The 14,122-nt window shown below is 40.5% G+C and overlaps 1 protein-coding gene across 4 annotated transcripts in view; it reads left to right on the forward strand.

Moving 5' to 3' along the window:
• DPYD (dihydropyrimidine dehydrogenase) overlaps positions 1 to 14,122 on the forward strand; it is an 833,908-nt gene that overhangs the window by 792,863 nt on the left and 26,923 nt on the right. For all 4 annotated transcript variants that reach the window (XM_060232210.1, XM_060232211.1, XM_060232213.1 and 1 more), the window contains one exon: positions 13,808 to 13,951. In XM_060232210.1, coding sequence (XP_060088193.1) covers positions 13,808 to 13,951 — 144 coding nt within the window. The remainder of the gene's footprint in view (positions 1 to 13,807; positions 13,952 to 14,122) is intronic.

The following is a 14,122-nucleotide window of genomic DNA, read 5'->3' on the forward strand; positions in this document are numbered from 1 at the left end:
GTTGTAGTTCTCCTGAATTTATTTCCAAGGCTGTAGCTCTTTTTTAAGCCCTGGAGGGATCAGTGCTGGGATCACAGGACCTACATGTAAGAACATGGACCGAGGAAGCTGGAATGAGGAGGGACAAGGAGCTGACATTGCTCTTCCTATTTGCTCTGCATGCACAACTGTGTAGCAGGAAGAGAACAGTTTCTTCCCATTGTCTTCTTGCTTCAGACCACTGATCCTTACAGCTGTTCCTCTGCTTGGGATTCTGTGATTACAGGAATGATCTTCCTGGAGTTCAGAGAGAGCTGCAGTAATGGAAGGGGGAATGGGAAGACTCTGTCTGCCTTCCATGGACTGTGCCTGTTTTCTTTGATATTTCTTTATCTAGTGTTATTGCCTATTTATACACAATTATACACTTATACACAATTATTACACAAACTAATGTCGGAAATGCATTAATTCATTAATTGTGGAAGTGAAACAGATGTAAAAATGAAGTCTTCTATCCTACAACTCTGCTTGGCAAAGTTTAGAGCCTTCCTATATCACAAGGGGCCTTCCTCTGAAGGAAGAGCCTCTTACCTCTGGGGCAATGCTCCTTTGTACAGACAAAGGCCCTGCACTTGAATAGAATGGCTCACAGTCCATCAGTTTCTCACAAACAAAAAATATAGTGAAATGCTGGTTATTTGAATCAAACCAAACTACATTTGAAATTTAGTCTTGCTCTGACTTGCATAGCCCAGGCGACCCCGATCTTGTCATATCTCAGAAGCTAAGTGGGGCCAACCCTGGCAAGTACTTGGAAGGGAGACCTCCAAGGAATACCTGGGCTAGAACACAGAGGAAGGCAATATCAATCCTCCAGAATGAATATTACTGTAGAAGGGGGGATGTTACTGTAGAAGGGGGAGAGGATAGTAGAAGGTTATTTTTAGGATAAAATATATATTCCAAAGAATTTTTTTTAATTTTATTTAGGGATATGATGAAAGACCATGTTAAGCATCACTTGTGGGAACACCCAAGACTTGCCTTACTACGTGCATAAACTTTTGTCAGCACAGAAACACAAGTTCTATGTTTATTGAGGGGACGGAAGCACAGTTGTATATGCTGGCCTATCAGGCGTTTATTAATAAACAATGTGTTGTCATCGTTGTTACAACTTAGTCTGCTAAACTGACAATCTCATTTCCATAACTGGGCGTGGAGTTCTTTCTTGTACATGCCCAACAAACTGGAGACAAAGTGCTTGCCAATGTTTTAATTTCTTTTTCATGTTCTGGTTAGAGCATAAGTAGAATGCTTTTCACTCCACAGTGTCATGAATATGATAATCTATGGAAATCACAGAAAGCAGGTACTTAAGTTAAGCACATACAGTACTGAAGGAATCCCTGATGAATTCAAGTCTCTTCTGTTTAGAGAAGATGTTATTGTCTATTAAGTGACAGACTGCCAGATGTTCATGAAGTAGCACAGTAATGTGCTGAGATCTTTATCGGTTTTTCTCATGCCCTGCCCCTCCCGATTTCCCACCACAGAGGTATCATTCACTTTGGCATCCTTGTTAATCAAGCATTCGATTATATACACAGAAGTGTGTGCCAAATCTTAACTTCTTTTTTGTGATGAATATTTCATGATGGAATGACTAGTCTGTCATTGGCACACAAAGCAATGCTATATTGCAGCAAAGAATAATCCTCCAAATCTTTTAATGTTTCAGAGATGACAAAGAAACCAGATCAAGAGCACTGTGTGAAGCCTAAACAAGAGAGGAGAGGATTGCCATTAACAAAAGAGCAACAAGATTGAGAAAGGGAGATTTTGTTGGGAGAATTGCTACAGAATTTCACCTAAAGCAAAACTTCAAGTCAAATTGGCTAGTTACTGATTAGGCAAAATGTCTGAAGAATGTTGGGGAAGCAAAAGGATCAGTAAGATTTTGGATAGGGAATCTGTATCCCACATATCCCTAATTGTTCCACTAAACAATTAGGCATGAAAGAACTCTTCCCACTCTAAGTGTCATTAATCTTATCAGCTATCTTTTAACTTCCTTTGAATTCTCAACAGATGTTTTGTAGACAAAATACAGTACATGAGCATTCTGTCGGGTAATTTTACTGATCTTCCATCAAAATTCCTATAGATGTTTCACTTGAGCAGTACATGCCAATTTTGCTTTGATTTTCCATTTGCTTGAAATTCACTGGCAACTCAATTGGTGATTCATTCCTTGATCTGATTCAAATGAAGTCTTGATAATCTATTTTCTTCTGTGCATTGAAGCCAGCTCTGTCAAGGGTAGTTGCAAGCTCTTCTGTGTATAACTTAGTTGAAAGAACAGCCAGATTAAATGGGATGCACATGATCACAAGTTAGCGTAGAGGACTGAGGCTAAAAGGTACACAGAGGGCAATCTGAATATTAGTGGGACACAAAACAGAACCAAAAAAGCAGACAGTGTAACATTCAAGAAGAAATGTACATGAAAAGATGAACTGAGAAGTAAAATTTAAGCAATTATGACTGCACATATTAGACAAAAGTAAATTAACTTTCAGTGGGGCCCAAGAACATATGAAAATTTGTTTGCTGGACAAAAAACAGAAGACAGAGGAATGTAACTATCACATAACTACATACAGAATTCCTCTAAAGTTGTTGCTCTACTTGGTGGAACAGGAGATGGAGAAACTTATGATACCTCTGAAAATATGAATTATCAGGATTGTCCCCTTGCATGTGTTCCACTGGAATAAATGATGCTTGTGCTTGTACAGAGTCCAGCAGTAGATAATTTTTTTCTCCATGCATACTTTTGAGTATCTGGTCTTCAAAACACAGCAATGTAAAATATAGTTTGTTTCCAAAGAATTAGACCTTTATTTGCATTTTTAAAAGTCATTTTTATGAAGAGCCAAGAAGGCCTTACTGCCTCTCTTACTTCTTGGAGGTTGTCTTATAGGGAAAGCAAACAACATACTCCCACTTCCCCATATACACATTACAAGCCACATGCCAGCTCCCACATTTTTCATATTGGGTTGGGTCCAGGACCATGCAAGGGCCACATAAAGATCCCTGATCTTCCTGGCTGTCCCTTTCCCCCAGCAGCCACTTCTGATCCTGGGAAAATGTATCGCTGCCCTAGAGGGAAGGAAAGGTGAAACGAAGAGGCAGCCTACCCACCCAACTGGCCATGCACCACCTCCATCTCCTCATGTAAGGCTTGGGTTGGCTGGGGGCCACCTCCTTCACATCACCGAAACTGGGGACTACCTCCCCATGTCTTCTATGGGCCAAGCATTGCCTCCCTTACCTCTCGTGAAGAATAGATGGTCTGAGTGCCACCTCCTTCATGACTTGGGCAGGCTGGGCACTGCCTCCTTCACCTCATATGGGCTGTGGGCTGCCTCTCTTGTCTTATGCTTTCTTGGGCAGGGCAGGCACCCTCACCTCATGAGGTCTGGATACCACCTCCCTCATCTTGTGTGAGTGCCACCTTCCTCATTACATGTGGAATTTGAATGGTCCAGGCACTGTCCCTCATCTCACATGGGACTTGAGTGTGTCAGCTGTCACCTCCCTCATCTCACGCTTGGCTTGGGCAGGCCAGAATCCACCTCCTTTGCTCCATGCAGGCTGGGCTCCACCTTCTGCGCAGAGCTTGGGTGGGCTGGGCATCCTAGTGTCCATAATGGCCAGTCTGCCTTTCAGTAATAGCCACAATTATTGGGAGGCTCCAGCAGGGAGGCAGAAGAATGCAAAACTGTCCCTTCTGTTCCGTCAGCCAGACTTCACCCATGCAAGATGGCAAGAGGAGCCATCTTACTCCTTTCTTCAGGCTTTACCAAAGTGCATATGAGCATGTTCAATCCCACAATTAATGTTAGGATGAGTGAAAAGCAAAGCAAGATAATATTTTTGAAGAATTAAGTAATGGATTTAACAGCATTCAACAGAAAACCATAACCAGTGATCTTAAAATACACTATCAAGTTTATTTGTATTCTGCCAGTCCTCAAAGGAGTTCAGGGTGGTTTTTGTGGTGTCTTCTTACTGAAATCTGTGGACCTTTTCTACTAAAATCTACTCTCCTTACTTATCCTTTACTGCTGTTCTGTTTCCTGCTTGCATTATTGTTTCTGTAGTCTATGCAAAAAAATTCATTTTCCAAGACTCTCCAAAGAAGTAAATCTTGGAAGTCAAACAAAACAATACCAAATAAAAGTAATTTATGCAACTATACTCATTTTACAATTAAGACCAATAAATCTGTATTCCTTTGTGTGTGTGTGTGTGTGTGTTCGTTCATGTGTATTTGTGTGTAATTATGGTCCAGAATTTTTGTTTAATCTTCTGTCTTGTATTTCTTTCTGTTTTAAAAAATTACAGCTGTTTGAAAATGAAGATCTCAGATGCCTGTTTCTATTAGGAAGCATGCCTCCTTCCTAGTTCATAATATGCTCAATTGGCTTTAGATTGATCTGTGAATAAATTATAATCAAAACAAGCTTATTCACCTTAAAGCTTTGCTGGCTTAAGGTTTCATTGTTGATTCATTATGTTGTCAGTTCTCTATTGACAGTCTAATGCTTTCTATATCTAGATAGAAACAATTCTACTGGTAGATACTGTTATCTTTAAATGAGTAGGATTTAGCTTATCCAGTGAGAACAAATTCATCAATGATGAATCCCCGGAGAAATACTGAAACAAACATCACATGGTTGCAAGAGATTTGTACAGTTCATCAGTTACAAGGCTGATTTTGGAAGCCTAGTGCAAGAGATTTGCCTTTGGATAAAAAAAAAAAATAGAACACTTGAAGACAAAGATGTGGGGAGTTCAGCAATCTTTCACCCTAGGATATTTTCACATGCTACAAAACTCTGCTGGCCAGCAGAGAATCATTCAATAGCAGAGGCAAGTTCCCAATTCCACATACAGACATTCACACCAGCAGTTATCAGGAAGACGTGTTAAGAATTGTTCTGGACCTTGCAAGGGCTATGCTGTTGAAATCCCATGTTTTCACTGCAGAGATAGAATAACTGCATGAAAAAGTTGTAAAATTACTAAGGGACTGAGCAGAGGTACAAAATCCTTTCAGATTCATTAGTGGTTTAAGCAAGTGGGGTCCCTCATCCTCACCTGCAATGTGGAAATAATAACACTGAAACCACTAAATATTACCATTCTGGGTTTCAACTGTATGATCAGCATGAGTTTGCACAGGTTACATTTCTCCACATTTTTTCCCCTCCACTGCTAGCAATATTGCATGCTTTATGATGTAACGTTCTTCATGCAAGGCCAATGAGAAGCTTTGAGACTAGCTTACATCTCTGAATAATCTTCTGAACTGCCTGGGATCTGGCAGTACAACTTCCATGTTGAAATCTATCTACAGCAAAATGAAATAGCACATTAAAACAATTAAATGTATTAATCAAGCCCAATTTTGTGAAGTGTGAATGCTTTAAATATTCAGAAGTATGACAACTAGAAGTTATGAATACATATTTATTGTTGTTTTTTACTTTGTGGCTTGCATTTGAAGACCATTTTTGTCCTATCTATTTCTTTGGTAAATGCTGTTTTTCTTCATTTCTTTTTTCATCATTTCTGTGTGATTGATGCAAAGATGGGCATCCATTTTATCAGCAATATTTCTATCAAATTTTGTTTGTGTAGTCAGGAGAAAGGACAATTGCAGTTTCCTCCAAGTAGAAGAACCAATAAAAGAAACATGAATTTTCAAAGTGAACCACAGTTGCCAAGAGACAACAGGCATTTAGGTTTGGCAAAGTTAAGATTCCATCAAGTCTGCCTTCAGATTTCTCCTGCATAGTTTTCTGTTTAGGCTAGGAATTGCTACGTGCTGCTAAGTGGGTATCAAAGAAGTTTGTTGAGCTCTTCACTCTATTAGATTTCCCAGTTTATGTGTTCCGTTTTTAAAATTCTTTGAACTGATGGCTTCAAATATGTTGAAAACCACTGTGAAAGTTTGAAATAAAAAGTATGAAATATGTTGGCCAGATTCATTCTGCACTGACATCTGAATCATTTTGCATAGATGTTTTTTCCAATCTGAATGAAATGTGGGGGAAATGTTAACTTAAGCATTGTTGATGGTATTGTTCTGAAAGGCTGGGAAACAAACAGCATTAAATTGGAGGAGGCTTCCCAACAATGCCATCCTAAGCTGATTGGGTTAAATGAACTCAGAGGATGTAACTCTACTTAGGATGACACTATTAGTCATCCAAAGGTCTGAATGTCTCATTGCCGTGATCTCTTGTACCACCCAGTCAACTGGTGGCACAACAGATGAGTTGACTGAGATTGATGGCCTGTATACCTAGTTCAAGGGAAGGATAGGTGGGGTTCTACATTGTCTGATGCACTACTGGATCAGCTGCTGAAATGATAGAGGCAGGATTCTAATAGGTGCTCCTCTGGTTTCCCTTCCTAAGCCAGACCTGAACTATACATTACAGAGGTGATCCACAGTCAGATATCCCAGCATACTGTTCAGTGTTAAAAAGTACTAGAAGGAATATTGGGGTAGATAAAGCAGGGGAAGGGATTTAACCAAACACCCCCATGTTTGTTTGTTTTTAAAATCCTGAGAGCTTTTATTAGCTTTGGTACACAGAAAAGACAAAGACCATATTGTATTTCTTTTTTTTCCCCTTATGGGTTTAAAAGTGCTTGGATGGATTCTTTCTACCAGGGAAATGGCACATGAGAAAAGATCCTTCTATCACCATGCCATAGCCCCATTCCTAACTTGGTCTCCTGTGGGTGCTTTTTTAATGTAAAGAAACCCATATTCAGATCTCCCACAGACTATGGCCGTTTTCCCACTGAACTTACCCCGGAGCGACATCCCTCTTCACCGCGCAGCGTCTGCGCGGATTTCCCACCAACTGTTGCGCAGAACCAGGAAGTGCCACGGCTTTTGCATTGCAGATGTAAACCATTAAAAACCAATTTACATCTGCGACACAAAAGCCGCGGCTCTTCCTGGTTATGCGTGGCAGTTGGTGGGAAATCCGCGCAGACGCTGCGCGGTGAAGAGGGACGTCGCTCCGGGATATGGTCAGTGGGAAAACGGCCTATGTAGTTCAACTCTCAGTAAGTGTGCAGATGAGATTCACTTCTGCTCGTCTTTAGCTGAGCATCCAGAAGCAATGGCATCTTCTTTAGTCCAATGATGGAGGCTATTGGTGACGAACTGTCAGGAAACTCAAGCCTGGGTCCTTCTGAGCCACTGCCTCCTAGACAAGTAAGGAGTGTTCAGACTCATGGGTCCCTGAGGTTAAGTGCACACAGAAAGACCAAAAGCTTTAGAAAAAAACACACAGGTGTATTGAGCAAATAAAATAAAAAATGCTACTAGGCAGTCTCTAGAGTTAAGTTGCAAAGAACCAACAAATGCTAACTTTTCTTTCTGACAGTTTAATACCTGGCATTAACTTGTGAACCATTCAAAACTGCAGAATCCAGGCTAGAAGCTTATGCGTCTGTCCCATGGGAGCAAAAGTTAGTGTAGTGTCATCCTTATATAAGGCCCAATTATAATTTCTTGCTCTCTGGCATCAGGCGGTCTCCGGAATCCAATGAGAGCACTTGTTCACTGGAGCCCTCCAAAAGATGATGCTGCTTGCTCCTGGTCCCCTCCCCTCCCCTTCCCCTCCCCTCCCCTCCCCTTCCCTTCCATCAAGTTACTGAGCTGAGCACAGATTTTTTACTTAGCTAATTATCACATTCTGATATCAGACCTTGAAAGAGATACAGATAGTATCTACAATGAGAAAGGCTAATTAGAAACATCTGCATACTGAAGCAGACCCACTATTATTTGTGTTAACCCTTGGTAAAACTAGGGTGTTTTTGCCTCACAGGAACCATATACTGAAAGTAAGTCCAGTCCAAGTTTTCTATGGGAAATCTTGTTATCAGTAAGATTTTTGTGCCCTCACTGGAATCTGTTTAACTACAATTTGTGGTTTGCTGCCAGATGAATAATGTGTGCGTGGGGCGGGGGATATAATACCTCTGTGTGATTATATAAAATGGGCAGAAACATCAAGCAAAGAGAGGTCCTAAAGTTAGAGACAGTAGTGGGTACAAAAACTAAATGGAATTCTATGCTAAGTGTAACCCAGAAGTTGGAAATATGGGCAAGTTCAAGGCTTAGGTCCTCCTTTCTTAAATCACTCCTTCCACTCACACACCTTGGCTTAAACAAAGTAATTATTTATTACAACAGAGAAAATACAGTTTTGCACACAGGGTATGGCACTCCTCACCCACAAACTCCTTTCTCTTCCCAAGCCAATGGTCCAGTAGTCAGTGTCCCAAAAATGCTGTTTTCTTGTTAAAGCTGCAGCCACAGTTCCTCCAACACAGGCCTCTGGTGGGAAACAAAGTTCTCAGGGCACCCCTCCTCACCATCTGAAAGCAGAAATCAGCTTCAGCTCAAAGACAGATGGTCTGTGGGCGGACCTCCTCCAGAAGAAGGGATTTTCATAAAGGGATGGCCCACAAAAACTTCTTCAGCTGATGCCTCAGCACACAAGTTCTTGGAGAATAAGGTTGCCAACCCCCAGTTGAGGGCAGCGGATACCTTGTTTGGAGCCCCTCCCCTGCTTCAGGGTTATCAGAAAGTGGGGGGGGGGGGTGTCTGCTGGCACTCCTCATAGGGTATAATGGAGAATTGATCTGTGGGGCTCTGATGAGGCTGTTTTCTGAGGCAGAGGCACCACATTTTCTGCATAGCATCTGGTGCCTCTTCTCAACCCCCACCCCAAGTTTCAAAAAGATTGGACCAAGGGGTCCAATTCTATGAGCCCCAAAAGAAGGTGCCCCCGTCCTCCAGTATTTCCAATGGGGGAAGGGATTTAAAAGGTGCACAGTTCTTTTAAATGTGATGGCCAGAACTTCCTTCAGAATTCAATTGTGCTTATCACAACCTTGCTCCTGGCTCTACCCCCGAAGTCTCCTTGCTCCACCCCTAAAGTCCCCAGATATTTCTTGAGTCAGACCTGGCAACCCTATTGAGGAGACAAATTACTAGGCCTCTACTCCACCCCCTGCCCAGGTTTCTTTTCTTCCAGTCCCCCTGCACACATTCCTACCAATTTGCAAATTAAGTAGTTTCATTGCTCTCCCTAACAGTATATATCCCCAAAGCTCTCTGTGATTATTAGTTCCTCAAATATACAACATAATGACATTGTACATTTCCCTACCTCTGTTTCTGGATGAATCAGCAAGTGCTTCTAGGAGGATGCTAGGAGCCATGTGATATGATGATTTCATGCCCTGCATTTTAGAAATGAAATTTTGAGAAGAGGAGAAATTCAATACAGACTGCTGTTTTTGGAAACTAAGTCATACTTGCAGTCAACACAAACTCCAGGCATCCTATACTTCAGGGGTGGTCAAACTTGCTTTACATAAAAGCCACATAGAATAAACATCAGATGTTTGAGAGCCACAAGACATGAATGTCAGAGTTTGAGAACTGGAAGGAAAATAGATTGGGGAGAGAGGGAGATGTAAAAAGAAAGCAACTTTAAATGCATTCTCCAAGCTGCTGGCCAGCTTGGCTTGGAAAAGTGATTTAAAAAGACTGGCCTTCTCCAAGCCAGCCAGTGGGATGGTGAGGGCTTTGAGAGCCACATTATATGTGTGAAAGAGCCACATGTGGCTCCTGAGCCACAGTTTGATCACCCCTGCTATACATGAGAGTAGCCCATTGCATCAAGCCACTGTGTGATATGCTTGCCTTGCTCAGTTTGACTGAGTGTTTTCCAGTAATGAAAGGTGGGGGAAGTTAGTTTTCCCTGGGCATGTTCAAGAGGCCAACACTGTCAACGAGTTATGATTCATAGCACCAATTGCTAGGTCAGATATCATGATGACCTTCCGGAGTTGCAGCTTGCTTTATCAGATAGACATTTGAATCATTATCTATGACTACTGGCATGTTTAGAAATTAGAACCAGCATTTCTCATTTCCTGGCTACACTTTAAACATTTTGGAATTAAGCATTCTTCCCCACTACCATATGATGTGAAAGCAAGCCCAGAAGCTAAAGATTAAGAAGCTCAATGAGGTCAAACAGTGGAATGAATAAAATTAGCATTTTCTAGAGTTCACTTGGAACTTCCTGCTATTAGATCCAATATACCTTTAAGCACCATGTCAAAATAATTTCTGTATATATAAAGCTTGGTGGCAAATCCAGTAGCTGTGAAGGTTATAGGGGACTGATGTAAAAGTTTACATTCTGTGATTAATTATTATTTAGTGATGATTTAGTGCATAACAATCTTTGTTTCATGATATATATGTAATCATCCATAACCACCTTTGTTCCATTGTGTGTATGCTTATTATTATGGAGCAAAGATGGTTATACACTAAATAATTTATGTGTGTGCATAAAATTCATTTATATATATGTTCACCATGTGTGTACACTCTGCAGGATTTCAGTGATGCAAACTCTAGAGATGTAAAGTGAAAGGAGAACCTATCCCCTGAGAAGATCCTGTTTCATTTGTGGTCTTCCAGGTGATCATTTTTGCGTTGGTCATCCATTTGTCACTACAATGGACTGCCACTGGTAGTCCATTGTAGTGGTAATCTGGTAGTCATTACTTGTTCCACTCAGTCATACTTTTTATGCTTGATGAAAGAACATCCCTTTATATTTTGTACAAAATTTCTTGTTTCTGTTTTTGCCCTTATTATTTCTGTTTTAATTTCAGATTTTTTTACATTATGAGAAATAATGACTTCTTTGCTCTCTCTACCTAACTTGAGTCAGGCCACCTGTTACATATTTAACAGGTGACCTGGCTTAAGTAAGGCCACCAAAGTTTTATTCCATAAGAGACAGGAAAGTTATGACCCCAAATTCTCTAGTCTCCGTTTTAATCTAAATTGGAAAAAAATGTCCCTTCCTCCTTTTGGCTGCTATTGTTATTGTTGTTATCATCATCATCAACAGCAATAACAGTAGCTTGTTATATTTAAAGACATTTAAATACAAGTACTGTTATGGGAAAAGTCCAGATGAATGCTTATACAAACTATCCTTTGATGTCAGAGTTTGTCATGTTCTACATCTATCCTTTGTGTCCAGCTTCAAGATGTGACTTTTTCTCTTTAGATCAGAAGAGAGACAAAGAGAGACACACACATGTCCATCTGTTATGCAGTAGTAGTACTGCTATAAAACACTGGGGGTGATAACATTAAAAGGGCTTGACAGTAGATTTAGGCTTAACCACCATTTTTTTTAGATTGGAACCAAAATGTTTAGATTCATGACTGAAATCATTCAGAAATTTGGGCTGTATTGCTGCCAATATGTGTTTGATATTTAGACCTACCTCACACTTTCAGCAGATCCCAGAGAGGCTGTGGAAAACTTGGATTGGTATCTGGAGGCACTTTTAGGATGGATGACTGCTAATTAACTGAAGCTTAATCCTGCCAAGACAAACATGTTACTAGTGGAAAGAAGGATGGTCATGAGTATATAGGATTGCCAGGTCCAACTCTGTAAATATCTGGGGAGTTTGGGAGTAGAGCCAGGGACTTTCTCATCCCCTAAAAATAAATAAATAAAAATACAGCAGTGCAGTTCCCTTGAATACAGTCTTTTTCTCCTATTTTTTGCATTCAATTTGTTCCACTGTAGCTGCACTTCTACTAAAATGACTCTCTCTCTCTCTCTCTCTCTCACACACACACACACACACACACACACAGAGCAGCCAAAATAAACAGTTTGCATGCCCACACTTTTGTGATCTCCATGGGACAATGGTATAGATAGCTTTACTCACTGGAGTTGTTGAATGTAATCATCTGCTATATTTCAACCAACTTATGAAAAGAGAGGTCTAGGGGGTGGAATTTTCCTCTATCCCATACTCAGGTTAGTTAACTCTTTACTATTCCTTTCACTACACAAACAGCTTCTGAACTGAATTCAAAATGAACAGAGGGATTGGACTCTGACTTCCTCTGTTTCTCACACATGTGGCTCTTCCTGCTCCCCCCACCCCAGCTTCAGTGTCACTGAAATTTAAAGACATGTCCACACACCTTCCAAAACAGAAGCAGTTGCAAGCTAATGAACCTGCCTGAGATCTAAAGGCACATCATGGCTGTTGGGGCGGGGCTTCCTTCACCAGCCAGCTGACTGGCAGTGGGGAGGAGCCTGAAAAACCAGGGGATCCCCTACTCAGACCTGGGGACTGGCAAGCCTATGAGTATAGAGTTGTTTTCTGTTCTGGATGAAATTGCACTCTCCCTAAAGGAACAGTGTTTCAACTTTGGGCTTCCTGTTGGACAAGCAAGTGGCAGCAGTAATCAGGGGTACCTTTAACCAGCTTTGTCTGTGATCAGCCAATTTCAGCCTTTCCTGGTAAAAAAAGATCTTGTTAGTGTAGTGCATATTCTGGTTACATCTAAATTTCCAGAAGTCTAGGTTACATCTAAATTCTCAGGAGTACTGGGGGGATGGAGACAGCTGGGATGCCATTTCCAGTTTCGGAACAGGAAGTTATCTCACAATGCTATAGGGATTTTTAAGCTATAGTAAATCATAGAAAATTCCTAGAATGTCCTGATGTCACTAATGCCGCCCCCACCCAAATGATGTTACCATGTTCTGGGAATTTTCAAATTTCTATGGTTTTTTCCATAGAGACTTGAATTTTTTTACAGTATCATGATGTTTACTGTTTCAAAACAGCAAGTAACATCCCAACATCAATCAAAAACACCCTTTTGTTTTGTTTGGCATTCCCTTATTAACCTTCCTTCCTGATTGTTTGTATGTATATACACACACACTTTTGTTTGGTGTGTGTGTGTTGACTTTTAAAGTTGGTTTTAATGTTTTACCTTTGCAGTCTGAATGCCTTCATTTGCTGGAATGGTGGGATAGAAATGTTTTAAATAAATACATAATGATATTTGGGGACTAAAATTGTGAGTGTCTATAAAAGAATCTCAGTCACCAGGCTCATTTTTCATTTCCAAAACTTGTACAATAACCCTGGCTGTTCTCTTCCTTGTTGCCAAAAATGCTATTGCTTCTTCATTATCGGGCACAGTTAATATTCCTCTGGCTAGCTGCAATCATCATGGTATTTCAGTCTATTACAAACTGCAGCAATTTGTCCTAAGGCTGCTTGTAACTCAGCCTGGAGCCCAGTATGTCAGGGGATAATGCCTGGCAGCAAATAAATATTGTTTTAGAAATCATAATAATATAAGAATTTGGGATTTGGCACTGATCTTACCTACAAAGAATTCAGACAAATGTTCACAGTTGGAGGGCTGGGTCACTGTGGATGTATGTTTGGTGACATTCTGTTCAGGATGGAAGTTCAGTGTAAACTAGTTTTACACATTTGCAGAAAAAGCTGACTGGTAGCTTTTGACATCACAAGCCCACTTCTCCTCCTGTCCAGACTTTAAAATGTATTGCGATTTACAAATAAGAGGATGAACATTTTTTATCAAACAATAAAAGAACATGCAGTGCTTAAATTCTTTTATAAAAATATGAACAACTTCCCTAAAATGACAAGAGATAACCAACACGGTTTGAACAGGCATTGACATCAGTGAGAAAGATGTCATTTCTGAGATGGGTGGAAGCTGAGGATGCCCCGTGGAGGATAAACACGCTGTGATGACTTCTGTTTCATAGTATGTTTTTACACAACTATAATCACATTATTCCCTGTTTTGTTTAAGAAACTTCCCAGTTTTGGTCCCTACCTTGCACAACGGAAGAAGATAATAGCTGAGAACAAACTGAAATGGAAGGAACAGAACAGCCTTGTTTTCCCGCCAGAAAGAAAACAGTTTGTTCCCAAGAAGCCCATCCCAGCAGTGAAGGTAAGAAAAATACATAGCAGAATAACATAGGGCATAAAATAGTGGAACAACTTCAGATAAACACATTTAAACTAAGTGTTGTTGTTCCATGATACAGGAGCAGATGAGTTAATCAAGAGTTTTATGTTAGTAATGCATATCGGAAAAGCAGCAGAACATTTCACTGCAGTC

The sequence above is a fragment of the Heteronotia binoei genome, chromosome 2, assembly GCF_032191835.1.
Source record: "Heteronotia binoei isolate CCM8104 ecotype False Entrance Well chromosome 2, APGP_CSIRO_Hbin_v1, whole genome shotgun sequence".
NCBI classification, from domain to species: domain Eukaryota; kingdom Metazoa; phylum Chordata; class Lepidosauria; order Squamata; family Gekkonidae; genus Heteronotia; species Heteronotia binoei.